The sequence below is a fragment of the Galleria mellonella genome, unplaced genomic scaffold (assembly GCF_026898425.1).
Source record: "Galleria mellonella isolate WM207_F2 unplaced genomic scaffold, CSIRO_AGI_GalMel_v1 utg643, whole genome shotgun sequence".
NCBI classification, from domain to species: Eukaryota; Metazoa; Arthropoda; class Insecta; order Lepidoptera; family Pyralidae; genus Galleria; species Galleria mellonella.
Window position 1 is genome coordinate 573,292 of NW_026442135.1, and position 15,094 is coordinate 588,385.

Below are 15,094 nucleotides of genomic sequence, written 5' to 3' on the forward strand. Positions count from 1 at the left end.
TTCCACTGGATACAAGATAAAAGTCTCAATATGGCACCTGAAAACTTTCCTTACTAGTTATTAGCTTTTCGATACAGCCTCACCTTGTATTGAAAATTAAATTATTCACATTGATAGTGCTGTTTATCATTTCATTATCATCATGTCATCATCTTCCTACCCTTATCCCAATAACTATTTGGGGTCAGCGTAAAATGGTTTTATCCATATTACTAAAAGATTTGGCATATAGTTTCACGACCGGCCGCCTATCAGTATGCCCTAACGGCGCTTCAGGGAGGGATGATAGGTGAAGGTTAAAGGAGGTCTCTTAGCTCATCATGACGAATTTCTCAAGAATTAATAAAAAATATTTCGACAAGGAACCGTCAGGAGGTCAACCAGATAGAGTATATTGCTAGCAATGTGGTTATTAGCTCTCCATTACTGGATTGTTAGTAACGCGATCTACAAATCCCATTGCTAGCAATATACCCTGTTCGGTCGACCTCCACTTGGTCCCCCCTGGAAACTATCGTGCTAAATTCCAGGTGTATTCATCACGATGAGCTAACTGACCTGCCTTTTCATTTGTTCACCTGTCATCTTCTACTGGTGCCCCGCCAGTGTTTTAAGCGCGGGCGGGGTTATTATTCCATTTATACCCTTTAAAAAAAGCTCTCCATTACTAACAACCCCTTTCCCCCCATGAAAGCAAGTTAGTTACAACGTTGTGACAAATTCATCAACAATTGACAATGGTTTTAGTGGCGACCGTGTGGAGGCCGATCTGTCGGTGCCATCATATTAGCCGTTAACTGTTTACCGCTGAACATGTAGTGGATATTGGGAAATGCCTTTTTCCTTTATTAGTGGTTTAGATCGAGTTACTAATTAATATATTCATTGAAATATAAATTAATGTATTACTAATTTAGTAGTTGAATTATAAAATTAGTAATTACTAATTATTTGAATAACAAAATCATTCATATTTGCGCACTGTAAATCTACGGAGGTATATCTAAACATCTGTCTTACGAGTGGCTTGACTTCAGCAACTCGTTTATTTATTTAATTAGGGTTGGCGACTCATTCATTTTCTTCCAATTTGAATCTGAGAAATTGACTCACAATTAAATCGAAGCTTAAAAAACCAGATCTCAATGATCAATTTTTTTTCGAGTTTGTGCATTTAAAATGAATTTAAATCTAATTATGGAAAACGAAACGATCATCTTAATAATTGATATTTCATCACTTTTTTTTGCAAATCCCTATATCATTTATTTTGTAAATTTACTTTCATGTATTTATACACTTTCAAGAACATAATTGTAAATATATTTTACTTGACAATGCAGAAAAAAAAAATCTATTTTCTAGAATGGAGTATTGATTTGCTAGATTAATTTAAAGCTATATATCAATTATAAATATTGATTTATTTATTAGAAAAAACAGATATATCGATTAATCGATTTTAGAGCACCATTTTATTTAGTTTATCTTATGTAGAAGATCCTTTTTATAATAAACTTACAATATAAATAATTATTAATAAAACTATGGTCCAAAAAGTCTTAGGAGACTTCTTTATACAATGATCCAATATAGGAACATCTTATTTTTTAAAAGCTATTCAAACAACTAAACATTATAAATAACCGTCTATGATGTCATTATAATTGACAGTTTCCGTTATAGACAATAAGAACGTACGAATGACAACCATAGACATATCTGTGGCGTCGTCGCTAAGCGGATCTTGTTTATGATCAACATTTTCCTTTACAAAACATAATTAATGTCTATTTATTGAATTTATCGCATATTTTGATAAATATCAAACAACTTAATTGTACATTTCGTGTAATGTACATCCAGTGTCAAAGTACGCATATAAAACGTGGCTGGAATCGTACAGTTTACATTAAAAAGACCAAAGTTTTTTTCTCCTCCGATAAAGCGGGAAACCTCCGTTGTGACGCGCATTATACCAATTTATTTCGTGGAGAGGTTCGCTAGAATTTCATAACCGTCTTGTTATGTGTTCATTTAGACTTTGACAGTGCAATTGTGACATACTTTGCAAAATTTGACAATGTCGGATGAAATGGCGATTGGTGATAATGCTTCTAATGAAGAAGTGAAGGTAAACGGTGATGAGACAGTACCAGAGGGCAGCGAGGATGCCGAAGCAGTAGCTCCGGACCCACCCACTGAGGCTGTACTACTTAAAACAGAGGAGCCGTCTGTTTCTACAGAAGGTATAACTTTCACATAACCTATATATTTAATGTCAAATTATGCCACATTACTTTAAATCCATTTTAATTGTACAAAAATATAACCTATTTGGTATTATATACCTATTTTATTAGTTTTTATTCATCATTTAATTAGATTTTTTTAGTAAATATTGAAACATTAAACTCGCTCATAAGGAAGTGGATTGTTGGATATAAGGTAAAAAGTTATTCATTTAAAGTTTATATAGGTTCTACTTACATTATTTAGTATTGGAATGTTTGCTCTTGCATAGCGAGTATTCATCTTATTTTTTTATCTTAATATATTCATATTCCGAGGCATGATATTCTTTTATGGTAGTCTCTGAAACCGTTCAACCTATTGTAACAAATTTGCATATGAAGATTATTTGTGTTTTTTATATATAGTGGAATCCGGACAACTTACACTTTACAGCAGTTGGTAAAAGTTTCAACTTAATGCAGTTTAAACTTATTTGTCTTCAGTTAGTTCAGATAGGCAGAATTTCTATGTATACAATTCAAATTGTTAGCAACAGGTTTTTATTTTTTTCTTAACACGAAATGACCTATATATAGGTCATTTCGTGTTGTGCTACCCTTCTAAGAAGAAAGTTGCAAAGTCTGCCGTCTCTTATATCTGTCACCCATAAGACATAGTCTATTGGTCAATCCAGTACTAAGGGTCATAGTGTAATATAATTGCAAGTTACACAGTTAAATAAAATTGCAAGATTAAAAAAAATTATCCCAATAAGTTCCAGGAATACAAAATAATGATTATATGTTATGAATATTCTTTACAGAGTTTTTAAATTTGATTGCGTGAGTACTAGCTTTTACTCTAAACTTTGTCTCCATGACTGGAATATGTTTATTGACCGAGCTAAATAGCTTATATAATTTTTTATTCCATGTTGTATCACATCAGCCTTTGACTGTCCACTGCTCGGAGATCGAGGAGGAGGTTGTGGTTAAGTCTAGTGGAATTTGTTATGATGGGCTAACTGATTTGTTTTCATCATCAACTATCATTCCTCAATGGCATCCTACTAGAGTATACTGATAGTGCAGATATGGTTACCATTCTATTTTCACCCATTAAAAAAAACTGTCCACTGCTGAACATAAGCCTTTCTCCTTAGGAGGATTTTGCTAGTAGTTACAATGCTTGGCATGTGGATCGGCAACCATAGTTAAGCTTTGGAGAAATTTTAAGAGGGACGCTACTGCCAATCCAACATCCTCTCTTAGTCACCTCTTATGACACCCATGGGAAAGGGAGGTTTGGCCTATTCTGTGCCAAGACCATACGGCAATATCATAAATTCTGGGAATACAAATTAATAATGACTAGTTGATGCCTGCGACTTTGTCCCTGTGGTGTTTGTTATTCTTGTTTAGTATGTATCAATGTATGTACCTATCTATTTATTATGTCTAGGAATATTGGACTTAATTTAAAAAATTACTCTTTGTCTTAGGTTAAAATTAATTTACCCAAGTAGGTTGTGTACTAAGCTGTATAAGTTACTATAGTTTTTCAACTATACCAGGGGGCACAATTAAAAGTATCTAAAATGTTGACAGGGGATGTAAGGTACCATGCAAAATTTCATTTAAATTGGTACAACAGATTCAGAGATTAGTCATAAAAACAAAAACAGAAAGAAACAAAAAATTGAATAAATCTGAATGTGTTCTTTTTCACTTGTAACCCCTGACACAGTTTTTAGCGTTTTTTTTCTATGTACAGAAATTCCTTAACTGTTTTATTAGTATTAATCTATACATTTTACATGTTCCTAAAAGTTACAAAAAAAGTTAGTTTTTTTTTTAATTTGAGTCACTGACTTGAGCGACTGATTGATTTTTTCTCTAAATTTTGTCTGTATGACTGGGATATGTTCATTGACCCAGATAAATAGCTTATATGCTTTCTCATTCCATATACTGACGCATATAATAGATTGTCCACAAATGCTTCAATTGTTTAACTTTCGTGTTCCCTCTAGAATACCTCAGAAACAGATAACACCTTTATGTCCTCCGTTAAGAAGAACAGTGTTAGGAGCCAACTCGCCTGTGCCCAGATTATGTAGGATTCTGAATGCTCACAGCGATCAAATTGACATCAATTTTGGACCCACCAACAGCAGATATAGCTTATTGCGGAAAATCTTAGACATAAGTTCTTAATCTACTTATTATTCAGATAATCTTATTGTTATTGTTAATGATTTATTAAATATTATAATAGTGCATGTGGTGTTCGCCTATAAAAGATTTTTACATTAGACAAAATTATTTTTTGTGTTATTAAGTTGCATGTAAAATGTAAAAGTTGTATGTGAACCTTATTATTAAATAAATAAAAATATAGTATGTGTATACCAAAGTTCATAGTGATTGGTTAAATTATTAAAGTGCTACACTGATGATAATGAAGCCTGGTCAGTTTATCTCATATTTATGGAGGGAACCCTCAGCATGTGAGATCAACTCACACTTGACTGGTTTACAAGATTAGATTTTTATTGTTATGAAAGCATTTTTTAAATCAGTGTTTTTCAATCTTTATCATAGCGGTGATCCCCTTAGTATGTAAAAATATCTTGTGACCCCATACCCTCTGCGGTTCAGCACCTGTATGTATTTTATTATAGTATAATTATGGAATCCCTACAGTTTTATTTATATTTATAGTTAGGTATCACTTAAATAAAGTAAATAAATAATACATAATGAAATGGCCCTGTGGTCCCAGCCTAGAATAGGCTACCCCTGCCTTTTCAACTAACTGATTAAGGGAAGGCGAGGGATGAGCAGCAGGATCCCTCTTAAAATATCTCTAAATCCTGACAGCGGTTGCCAATTCGCCTGCCAAGCGTGGTAACTACTAGAAAAACACCCCAAGGGGGAGGCTTATGTTCAGTAGTTGACAGTTAAAGGATGATATTACGATGATGATGATGACATATTGAAGTATCTAAAACAGACATCGATTATTTTATGAAACTGTTATTTTTTCACTGCTTCGTGACCTTCTGTGACCCCCTTGTAGGGACTCGGGAATCTGAAAGAGTCGCGACCCACGCCTTGAATAATACCGCTTTAAACAATTAAGCAGAAACAATGATATATATTGTTTTCCAAAATTGGCAGCCATTTGCGATGTTGCCACACTTCAATGAGCTAAAATAAAAGAATGTTTAGCTCTTAATATTGAAATGACTAAAAAGTTTTAATAATATACTGCTTGACAGATGTAGGAGATTCAAAGGAGAGTGATACAGAAGCATGTGCTGTAAATAAAACGGAGCCAGATGTAGAACAAGAGCAGGAAGAGGCTGTTGCAGGAGATAAACTCGACACGGAGATGAAAGATGATGATGATGACAAACGAGGAATCAAACGTAGAGCATCCGCTGCTTTCAGTGATGCTGACGATGAACAGTTTAAAGGTTTTGATTCTGTCGATGACAAAGATGTGTCTGTAGACTACGGCCGAGTTATTGGTAAGTATCATATAATAATAAATATTGTAGTAACAATAATAAATATTACACAACGCCATCTAGTTTGAAACTAAAAGCTTGTATTTCGTTTACTAGACAACGAATAGAAATACTTATTTTTCTTTTATTTATTTATTTAACATTTAAAATTATACAGTGATCATTTCAGAAACTGTATACTGTTTAGCAATTTATTGAGATATATTAACACTCTTTAAAAAATATAAATTTTTTCAATATATAATATATTTACGTAACTTTTTATCAGGTTTAATACATATTATACATAGATATTTACAAAAAAAAAATTAAAATACATATTTCTTACTTGCTTTTCTGTGGTAATAATTTACTTGTAAAATAATAATTTTCTTCTATTTTCAAATTATCTTTTTAATTTTCCAATCCACTTTTTTAAATTCTCTACAAAAATTGGATCCAAAAGATATATTTTTTTACAACTCTTTGATAAGCAGTAATTACAATGCCATATTCTATTCTTCAAATTGAAATACAGCAATAATAATATAAGTGCACTCCCATTTTTACTATACCTAATAATCATTCCTCTATGTAAGGCATTTATAATAAATTAGCAGAGCTATTATATTTTTAACTCTTTTTAGGACAAAACAATAAACTGAGTTATGGCCATTTTGTGTTACTGTGGTACACACGAAAAGAAAAAAATATGTTACTTCTTAAAAAAAAAATTAAAAACTGAAAGTACATAATTTTTTTTTTTCTCTTTTTTGTCTGTTATTTATGCAAATAAATTATAATATATATTGATCTATTTTAAATATAAATTAAGACTGAAGGCTTAAGGATAATTGTTTTAAACCAGAACGTCTGGAAGCGGAGGTGTCAGCAGCCACAAAGGATTTCACTCCGTTGCGGAGTGTGATGGCTATACCGTCCGTACCAGTCAGAGCCAGCAAACGGGCTAGGCAAGACACTGGTAAGTATAGGAAGGAATACTTCATGATATCTATACTATCACACATTGAATGGTCCAAAAGAGAAGCTTACTGCAGAAGTGAGAGTTCAATTTATATATATTTTATACTAGGCATGGGTAATATGAATACCGATACTATATCTTATATTATATATTATACATTGATGGACGAAAAATTATCATCGCCCATTTAGATATCGCCCGTATCGGTTGGATATCTATTTTCGAATATGTTAAATGCCTGCTATCCAATATTATTATTTGGATAATCGACCGCACATTTACAGGATACAGAGGAATAACACCTGAGTCCTCAGGAACGGAAACGTATGAGGGGTATCATGGGCGAAACAGTATACTCTGTTATGTCCATGGTACTGCTCATGTCTATAGGCCACTTTCCATCAGGTGGGTCGTCAGCTTGTTTGCCATTCTAAGTAGTATAAAAAAAAAAAACTTAACAACCTTAGTATAAATTTTTCAAATTTGGAATAGTCATGATTTAATATATGTATATAATGTATTATCATTAACAGATTATCATCGTATAATGTATTATTCATTTTAGATGGATCGCGGCCTTCGTCAGCCTTATCATCAAGGTCTGATGGAGATGGGATCGTATCCACTGATGTAAGTTTACACAGTTTTATCACACCTATATTATAATTTGCGTTAATTAAATGATCTAATGAATGTTTGGTATGTCTTGTATGAAATCGAACGCAAAAGAATTGGTGTTCAAATTTTTTACATCCTTTTTTTGTTAGGATAAATGAAATTACTAATTATAAATATAATTATATATATATTTAATCTTTAATATTACTTACTTATTTATTACAATTATGATAATAATATTTCAACATAGATGTTATTACATACTTACATTTGAATTACAATAATGTATTAATTAGACAATGAATTAAATTAATAATCAGTCAAAATAATATTTATGATCCGTATAAGATCCAATTACAAATTTATTACAATTATTCTATTTTTTTATGCTTTCTTCTGGAAGTATGCTCACCTGGTTCCGATTGTAAGTCTAAAGTTTTTATATTAATAAGGTCATAAAATCGAGTAATGTTTGCCCGATTTAATTCTTACTTTAGATAAAGAATTAAAAGATAAATGGAATATTAATAGAGTAATAATTTATTCTTCATCTAAAAGCATCAAAGGTTAAAGGTTAAAAAGTTAGGTTCTATTTGATTTGAAATGATAACAATGGAAATTGTTTCAACATTTCCACTTTCATGAAGCTGAAACTGTAATGATATGATCAAATCAGTGTCTGAACTAATTGATCTTTATTTCAAGTTTACAAGTATCCTGTTAATACCCATGTTACATCTCTATTTCTATTCGTGCTAGCTCGTGATAATAAAACACCATCTTGTCTATGTCGACATAGATCGATAGCTGTTACCTGAATAAGCTTGTCTACCAAAACGTGTCTTATGTTATGCACATATTTGTGTGCGTTTAGACCGAAAAATTCGATGGGGTGTATACGGCATTTAATTAGAAACATGTCGGTCGCGTAGTCTTAGTCACTTTCTCGTGTGGAGGAGCAAGTGTGGGCAGCAGTGCGGGGTGTGTTTTTTTTTTTTTTGATGGGTGAAAATGGTATTGTAACCCCGCCTGCGCTAACGGGATACTCAGGAGGAGCACCAGTGAAGGGTGATAGATGAGAATGAAAACAGGCCAGTTAGCCCATCATGGTGAATTCATCAGGAATTAACCATGATAGTTTCCAGGGGGAACCGCGTGGAGGTCGACCTGGTTGGGTATATTGCTAGCAATGGGATTCTCAATCTCCATTACTAATAATCCTTTCCCCCCTGCGGAGTGTGTTGCCCCTCCGTACTCGCGTCATGGCCGTGCATAGACGGATGCTTTGTGGTGAAGTAAGTATGACGAAGATGTGGTGTGCAGGCGCAGGGCGCGCGCGGGCGTCGCACTGGCGCGGAGATGTGGTCGCCGCTGCTGCGCGTGCCGCTGGAGCGCGGCTGGCGGCGCGAGCTGGTCTACCGCGCCGCGCTCGACGCGCACTCGCGCCGCAACGCGGACATCTACTACTACACGCCGCAGGGCAAGAAGCTGCGCTCCACGCGCGAGGTACGTGCACACGTACCGCGCGAGGTCATTCGCCTTGCCTCACCTTACCTTTTTCTTTCCCCGTGGGCTGTTGCAGCTGCGGCTGCGGCTACGGCTACGACTAGGGTTAGAGTTACAGCTTGTTTCTTAAAAAAAAAAAAAAAACAGTAAAATCTACTACAAATTCTCATTGTAATTATTACTGGATATATTAATTACAAGTAATGTAGTGCATAAGATGTTTTTTTAAAATAATACTCTATTGTTATTAAAGGTGGCAGAGAATCTCTCCGGGACTGGGCTGACACTGGAAAACTTCTCGTTTTTCAAAGAACCCTTGGGAGTCGACGATCCCGAAAAAGAGATAATACGGTAAATATATATAATAATAAAACTCATATTTGTTTTATGTGTCTTTAGTCCATGTGGTCCAGGCGTAAAACAGACCACTCTTTCCTTTTTCAATCTGCTTGCCAAGCGTGGCAACTACTGGCAAAACCTCCCAGTCTATGGGGGAGGCTTATGTTCAGTAATGAACAATTAAAGGATGAGATAATAATGATACTTATTTTTTTTTATTTCACTCTACCAGAGGGAGACTACAAAAGTCGATTACTTGGGTACCTCTGTCCCACTCGTGTTTCAACCGTGAAGTAGATGTGTTTGCATGGCTGTGTTTTATTTATTTATTTATTCATTAGTACAAATATGTGTACATGGCGAACTTAATGCTAAAAGCATTCTCTCCCTGTCAACCATAGGGGAGTGTCAGAATACTCGAATGCGGTACTACTAATTATTGATATACATACATACTAAAATTACATATATAAACGAATAAATATATATAAATAACAAATATACTTACATATATATGACATATACTATATTATACACGAAATTGAGAATAATATAAAGTACTTACTGTGTTTCGATTTGAAGGGTGAGATATGGCGTGAATTTACAGGGTACAGAGGAATAACACCTGAGTCCTCAGGAATGGCAACGCATTGGGGTATCATGGGCGAAACAGTATACTCTGTTGTCCATGGAACTGCTCATGTCTATAGGCGACGGTTACCACTTTATATAAGGTGGGCCGTCAGCTTGTTTGCCATTCTATGTTGTTTAAAAAGAAAAAAAAACTGTATTTTTTTTCATGAACGTTATGTTATATATTTATCGAAACTCCCGTGTTACTATTCTATCATCATTTCAGCCATTATCTATCCACTGCTGGACAGATAATGACTGAAAGCCTCCTCCATAGAGTGCTATAAATTTACTTTTCTATAATTTTTTTTTATTTTGTTTTCGATAATGATTGAATTAATTTAGGTCATGTTTTTTGGAATTGTCTACATTATGGCACAGTCAGTATACAGTATATTACACAACGGGCATTATTCTCAAATTTTATTTTAATCGCTACCAATAATTGGGACCGAAATTGTCTTTTTTTTATTTATTTTTTATTAAAAAAACAACAGTTCAAAAATTTTATTAAAAAATTTACAATAAAGACAAAATGTCAATTACAGATTGTAACAAATAAAAACGAGATTTAACTAAATAATAATAATAATAAATAGATTTATTTTCTTTTCACAATTCATCGCAGTGAGATACAAAGAGACATGCTTATATAAAAGTAATCAAATTATAAATATAATTGTGAGAGACTGGTGCCTGAGATAGGTATAAGAATACCTGTATTACAGGCCACCAGGGCCTCACTCCGCAGGGTTACTTACTAAGTACTTGTAATGAGTATGATATCGCTAATATGTACAATTAATTAATTAAATTTTAAGTAATAGGTAAATATAAATATAGTTATAAATCCATCTTATTATATTTATCTTTACAAGATAAATAAATAGATGAATAATATTATAATGAAACGTGATCGTGGAACAGCGACGCGAAGATGATCCGGCGCGTAGAGTCGCCGGTGTCGGCGGCGCCGCCGCAGCCCGTGGAGGGCAAGCGCACGCCGAAGCCCAAGCCGCCTAAGGGCGCCAGCCCCGAGCCCGCCATCAAGTCGCCGCCTGCTAAGCTCAAGGTAAGCCTGCTAAGCACACCCGTGGACTTACTCTTCAAATAAATTCCAATAAATCGATATTGCAATTGAAACGTTTCGCACTCTCAATATACAATACTAACGACATAATGGTTCCATATTGTTCAGATAGACGCATATTAGATAGATAGATAGATAGTCTTTATTACTAGCAATAGTTAAAAAACAACAATAAAACAGTAAAAAAAAGATGTTTTGTGGTTTTTTTTTTTTTTAATGGATGATAATGGAATGGTAACCCCGCCCGCGCTATCGTTATACACCGGCGGGGCACCAGTGAAGGATGATATATGAGGATGAAGCAGGTCAGTTAGCCCATCGTGACGAATTCAATAAGAATTGTTCACGATGGTTTCCAGGGGAACCACGTGGAGGTCGACCTAATAGGGTATATTGCTAACAATAGGGGTGTCAATCTCCATTCCTAACAATCCATTTCCCCCCATTTTGCTGGTATTAGTGTTACTTGCCAATGCAAACTATTGCAAACCTATCCCAATTCTAAGGTGATTCCTTGTCGTTGAATCATGGGTGCAGTACAAAACTGTCATTAGCAAGAGATTGGATTGATATTGATGTTTCAAGAATAGACCTGCTGATCGTAATCTATACTTATAATAAATCTGTACAGAAGTCAATTCTGTACATGAAATATATTTCCAAAATAACTATCAGCGGGTGATTAGTGATCGATACTGAAGCCAAAAATACAATCAGTAAAATTTTCGTCTGTCTGTCTGTATGTTCGTTGTAGAAACAAAAACTACTCGACGGATTGTAAAGAAACTTGGTACAATTATTCTTCATACTCCTGGACAGGTTATAGTATACTTTTCATCACGCTACGATCCATAGGAGCAGAGCAGTGAAGGGAAATGTTGGGAAAACGGGAGAAGTTACTCCATTTTTATAAGCTACCGTCGCGTGTGCAGCCTTAATGGCCACTTTTTAAAATGTAAAAATGTCAACCCGTGCGAAGCCGGGACGGGCCGCTAGTCATACATAAAGTAATATAAAGGTCGTGTAATAATTATGTTCCTTAAAAAAAAAAACAACTACAATTATGACATAACCAGTTGTTTTAATTAAAAAACTATTGAATTAATTTTGATAAAGTTTCTATGGGATACGTAAGCATATCCTTTCAGATGCAAAGATCCTTCCAAATCGATTTACAGCTGATGGAGTAATGAGGTAACAAATATAAAAAAAATATACAGCCGAATTTTGAACTTTCTTTTTGAAATCGATTGAAAAGATTGATCAAATATTGTTAACACTTTGTTAAACCCAAAAACCTTTTTTAATCCCTCTTACTAGTCATGGGACCAACCTTGACTAGTGGGACATACAGTATGAAATAAAAGTCATTAGCACCCTTGTATAAAGGTGTTCTACCAGTAAAACATAAAGTTTATTTTTTCCTAAACAAACATGAGTTGTAAATCATTAAAAAAATATACTTCTTAATTTTGTCGTAATATTTATTAAAAGTTTGTAAGTTTCATACACTGTGTTTTCTTTCTTTCTTTTAACCCTGATCGAGAAATATGTGTGGTGGTAGCACATACACTTGTTTTAAAAAAATGCAACTCATTCATTGAACCTCTTAATGTGACTCTATTCTTTTTTTTATCATTTAATAGAAAAAAAAAATAAACTTTTTTAAAAAAAGTGAATAATTCCGTAGAATGGTATCTTAAATAGTTGTACTGTATAATACAGGTGAAATCGGTGGGGTCACGATTGAGCAGTGCACAGGCCGCCGTAACCCCCACGACAACACCCAAGCAACAGAAGAAGGCCCAGCCAGCGCCCAGCGCCGATAACAACAACACCGCCGCCTGGAAGAAACCCAGGTAATGCCCTTGTATATTGAAGTCTACATTATTTTTAGATACAAATTAATTATTGTATCTGAGAGGTACTGTATTGACCTCTCAGATATAAAATAAAAATTTTGTATCTTGTTCTATTTGTGGACGAACAGGGTACGATGTTGTCGTTTAAGAATAAATAAAAAAATTGCATACATTTTGCTCTGTAATTATATCGTGACGATAAATTCGTGCTATGTTGAGGTATACAAGTATCTGTAGCAGTGACTTTTTTTGTCAATAAAATGCAATTATTTCTCATTCATAAGTCAAAGACATGATATCTTTGTCATGTCTTTGACATTTTCATTCATGATATAAACACGAATGTCAAATACATGACATATTTGTCATGTCTTTGACATTCCCTTTCATAAGTCAAAGAAATGACGTCTTATATTTGAATTATGTCTGCGAAAATACGTTCGAATATACGTTTTAGTAGTGGTATAAAATTTATATGGTTTGATACATTTTCCTATGTGTTTGTTATTAAAATTGTATGTTATTTTATTTTTAAGATATATTTTATAAGTTGTAACAATTGTTTTTGTAGATTTAATTTACGTAAGTGATATAATGTGCAAATAAACATAAAACGAATTATATAAAAATGTGATATAAGTATTTTATGAATTTCCTATGTGTATGTATATATATATATATATATATATATATAATATTTTAACAAAACAACTCGTTCTTTTGTTTTGTAATATAATGTTGGTGAGACTTTGCCTCCCGTTTGTGTGTTCTATCGTTTGCATACCGGATTGTGTTCGGAGGAATTGTTAGAAATGATACCCACAACCACCTTTTATAATGGCACCGCTCGCCATCGACGGAATTCATGTTCACACGCACACATTCACTGCGGTTTCAGTGGAGTTATCTCTTGTGAATGTTCAGGGAATGATCTTCCTATCGAAGTTTTTTCGAGAGGCGTAAAGTAAGGGCAACGTGCACGTAACACCCCTAGTGTTTGCAACACTAGGGGTGTCACGTGCACGTCCATAGTTTACAGGACCGTTTATTATCAGACGGGCTGTATGCTTTTTGTGCATTAGCTTCGTTTGCAAAAAAAGTATAAATATTCTATGTTTATATGGTTATAATCGAATTCTGTAAAATGTAGAATATTGCCGTATGTATCTAACTCTACATGATCGTTTATTAACCATACTAAGAAATGTGTGGATCAAAATGGCGTAGAAAAGAAGAATATTATTATGTTTCCAAGTGTAATTGTGTGGGAGAATGTGGCATGTAAAAATATATTAATATTTTTAGATGCATTAATATGTAAATGTAGATAAAAGAGTGAAGGAGTCACCTCTGACTCCAAGTGAGCCGGGGTGAAATGTGATAGTGTTAATACTGGTGTGATAGTACGCTAGCGGAGGGTTAATTGACAAGTGCAATTAACCCTCCACTGCGGGTACTGAGCCGGCGCGAGTGTAGTTGCGTGTGGCCAGACCGCCGGCGTCGCAGCCGGCCCCCTCCACCTCGCCCCCGCATCAGCCGTTGCTGCAGCAGCCGCCGCTGCAGCAGCCCCCGCCGCCGCCCCCGCCGCCACCGCCGCCACCACTACAGAGCCGCCCCACGCACCATCACACCGCGCCCGATATGCAGGTCGGTCATTTTGATTTTTAAATTCATAAGTTTGTTCAAAAATATTATTATATTTAAAACAAATGTTTATAATGTCATCCGCCATCTTGTGACAGCGGCCATTTTGAAAATATAATATTGAGTCATGCATATTACCTTGTCACCAGAACTAAAGATATATGCAGAATTTGAGTAAAGTCAGTTGGGAAGAATTGGTTATAATTCGAAGCTTACAAAATTTCATCTAAATAAACTACCATATATTGCAATTTGAATATGAGCTCGTAAAAATATTAACCTATGTTTGTAGTTAAAGAAAAACAGATTTTATACTCAATATTGCTACCACATTATATACCATAGTGCTGTCTTTTTTTTATGCGACTGAGAATAGCATACAAGCTGACGGCCTACCTGATGAAAAGTGGTAATCGTCGCCTATAGGCATGAGCAGTACCATGGACATAACAGAGTGTACTGTTTCGCCCATGATACCCCTCATGCGTTGCCATTCCTGAGGCAACACCTGAGTGTGTTATTCCTCTGTACCCTGTAAATTCACAGCCATATCCCACTCTTCAAACTGAAACACATCATCAGTATTTTTCTTTTGTCACGGCAAGTGCATGGTGGTTATACATGCGATAATTTTTATATGCAATTTTAAATAGCGAACGAGTCGACAG

General features: G+C 34.6%; 1 protein-coding gene across 1 annotated transcript in view; it reads left to right on the forward strand.

Moving 5' to 3' along the window:
• Positions 1 to 1,712: 1,712 nt before the first annotated feature.
• The window catches only part of LOC113511211 (uncharacterized), a 34,994-nt gene continuing 21,612 nt past the window's right edge, over positions 1,713 to 15,094 (forward strand). Inside the window, exons 1-8 of the mRNA XM_052900304.1 lie at positions 1,713 to 2,249; positions 5,519 to 5,770; positions 6,618 to 6,731; positions 7,300 to 7,364; positions 8,676 to 8,858; positions 9,112 to 9,209; positions 10,758 to 10,902; positions 12,646 to 12,779. Of these exons, the coding sequence (XP_052756264.1) occupies positions 2,084 to 2,249; positions 5,519 to 5,770; positions 6,618 to 6,731; positions 7,300 to 7,364; positions 8,676 to 8,858; positions 9,112 to 9,209; positions 10,758 to 10,902; positions 12,646 to 12,779 (1,157 nt within the window). The 5' untranslated portion in view covers positions 1,713 to 2,083. The remainder of the gene's footprint in view (positions 2,250 to 5,518; positions 5,771 to 6,617; positions 6,732 to 7,299; positions 7,365 to 8,675; positions 8,859 to 9,111; positions 9,210 to 10,757; positions 10,903 to 12,645; positions 12,780 to 15,094) is intronic.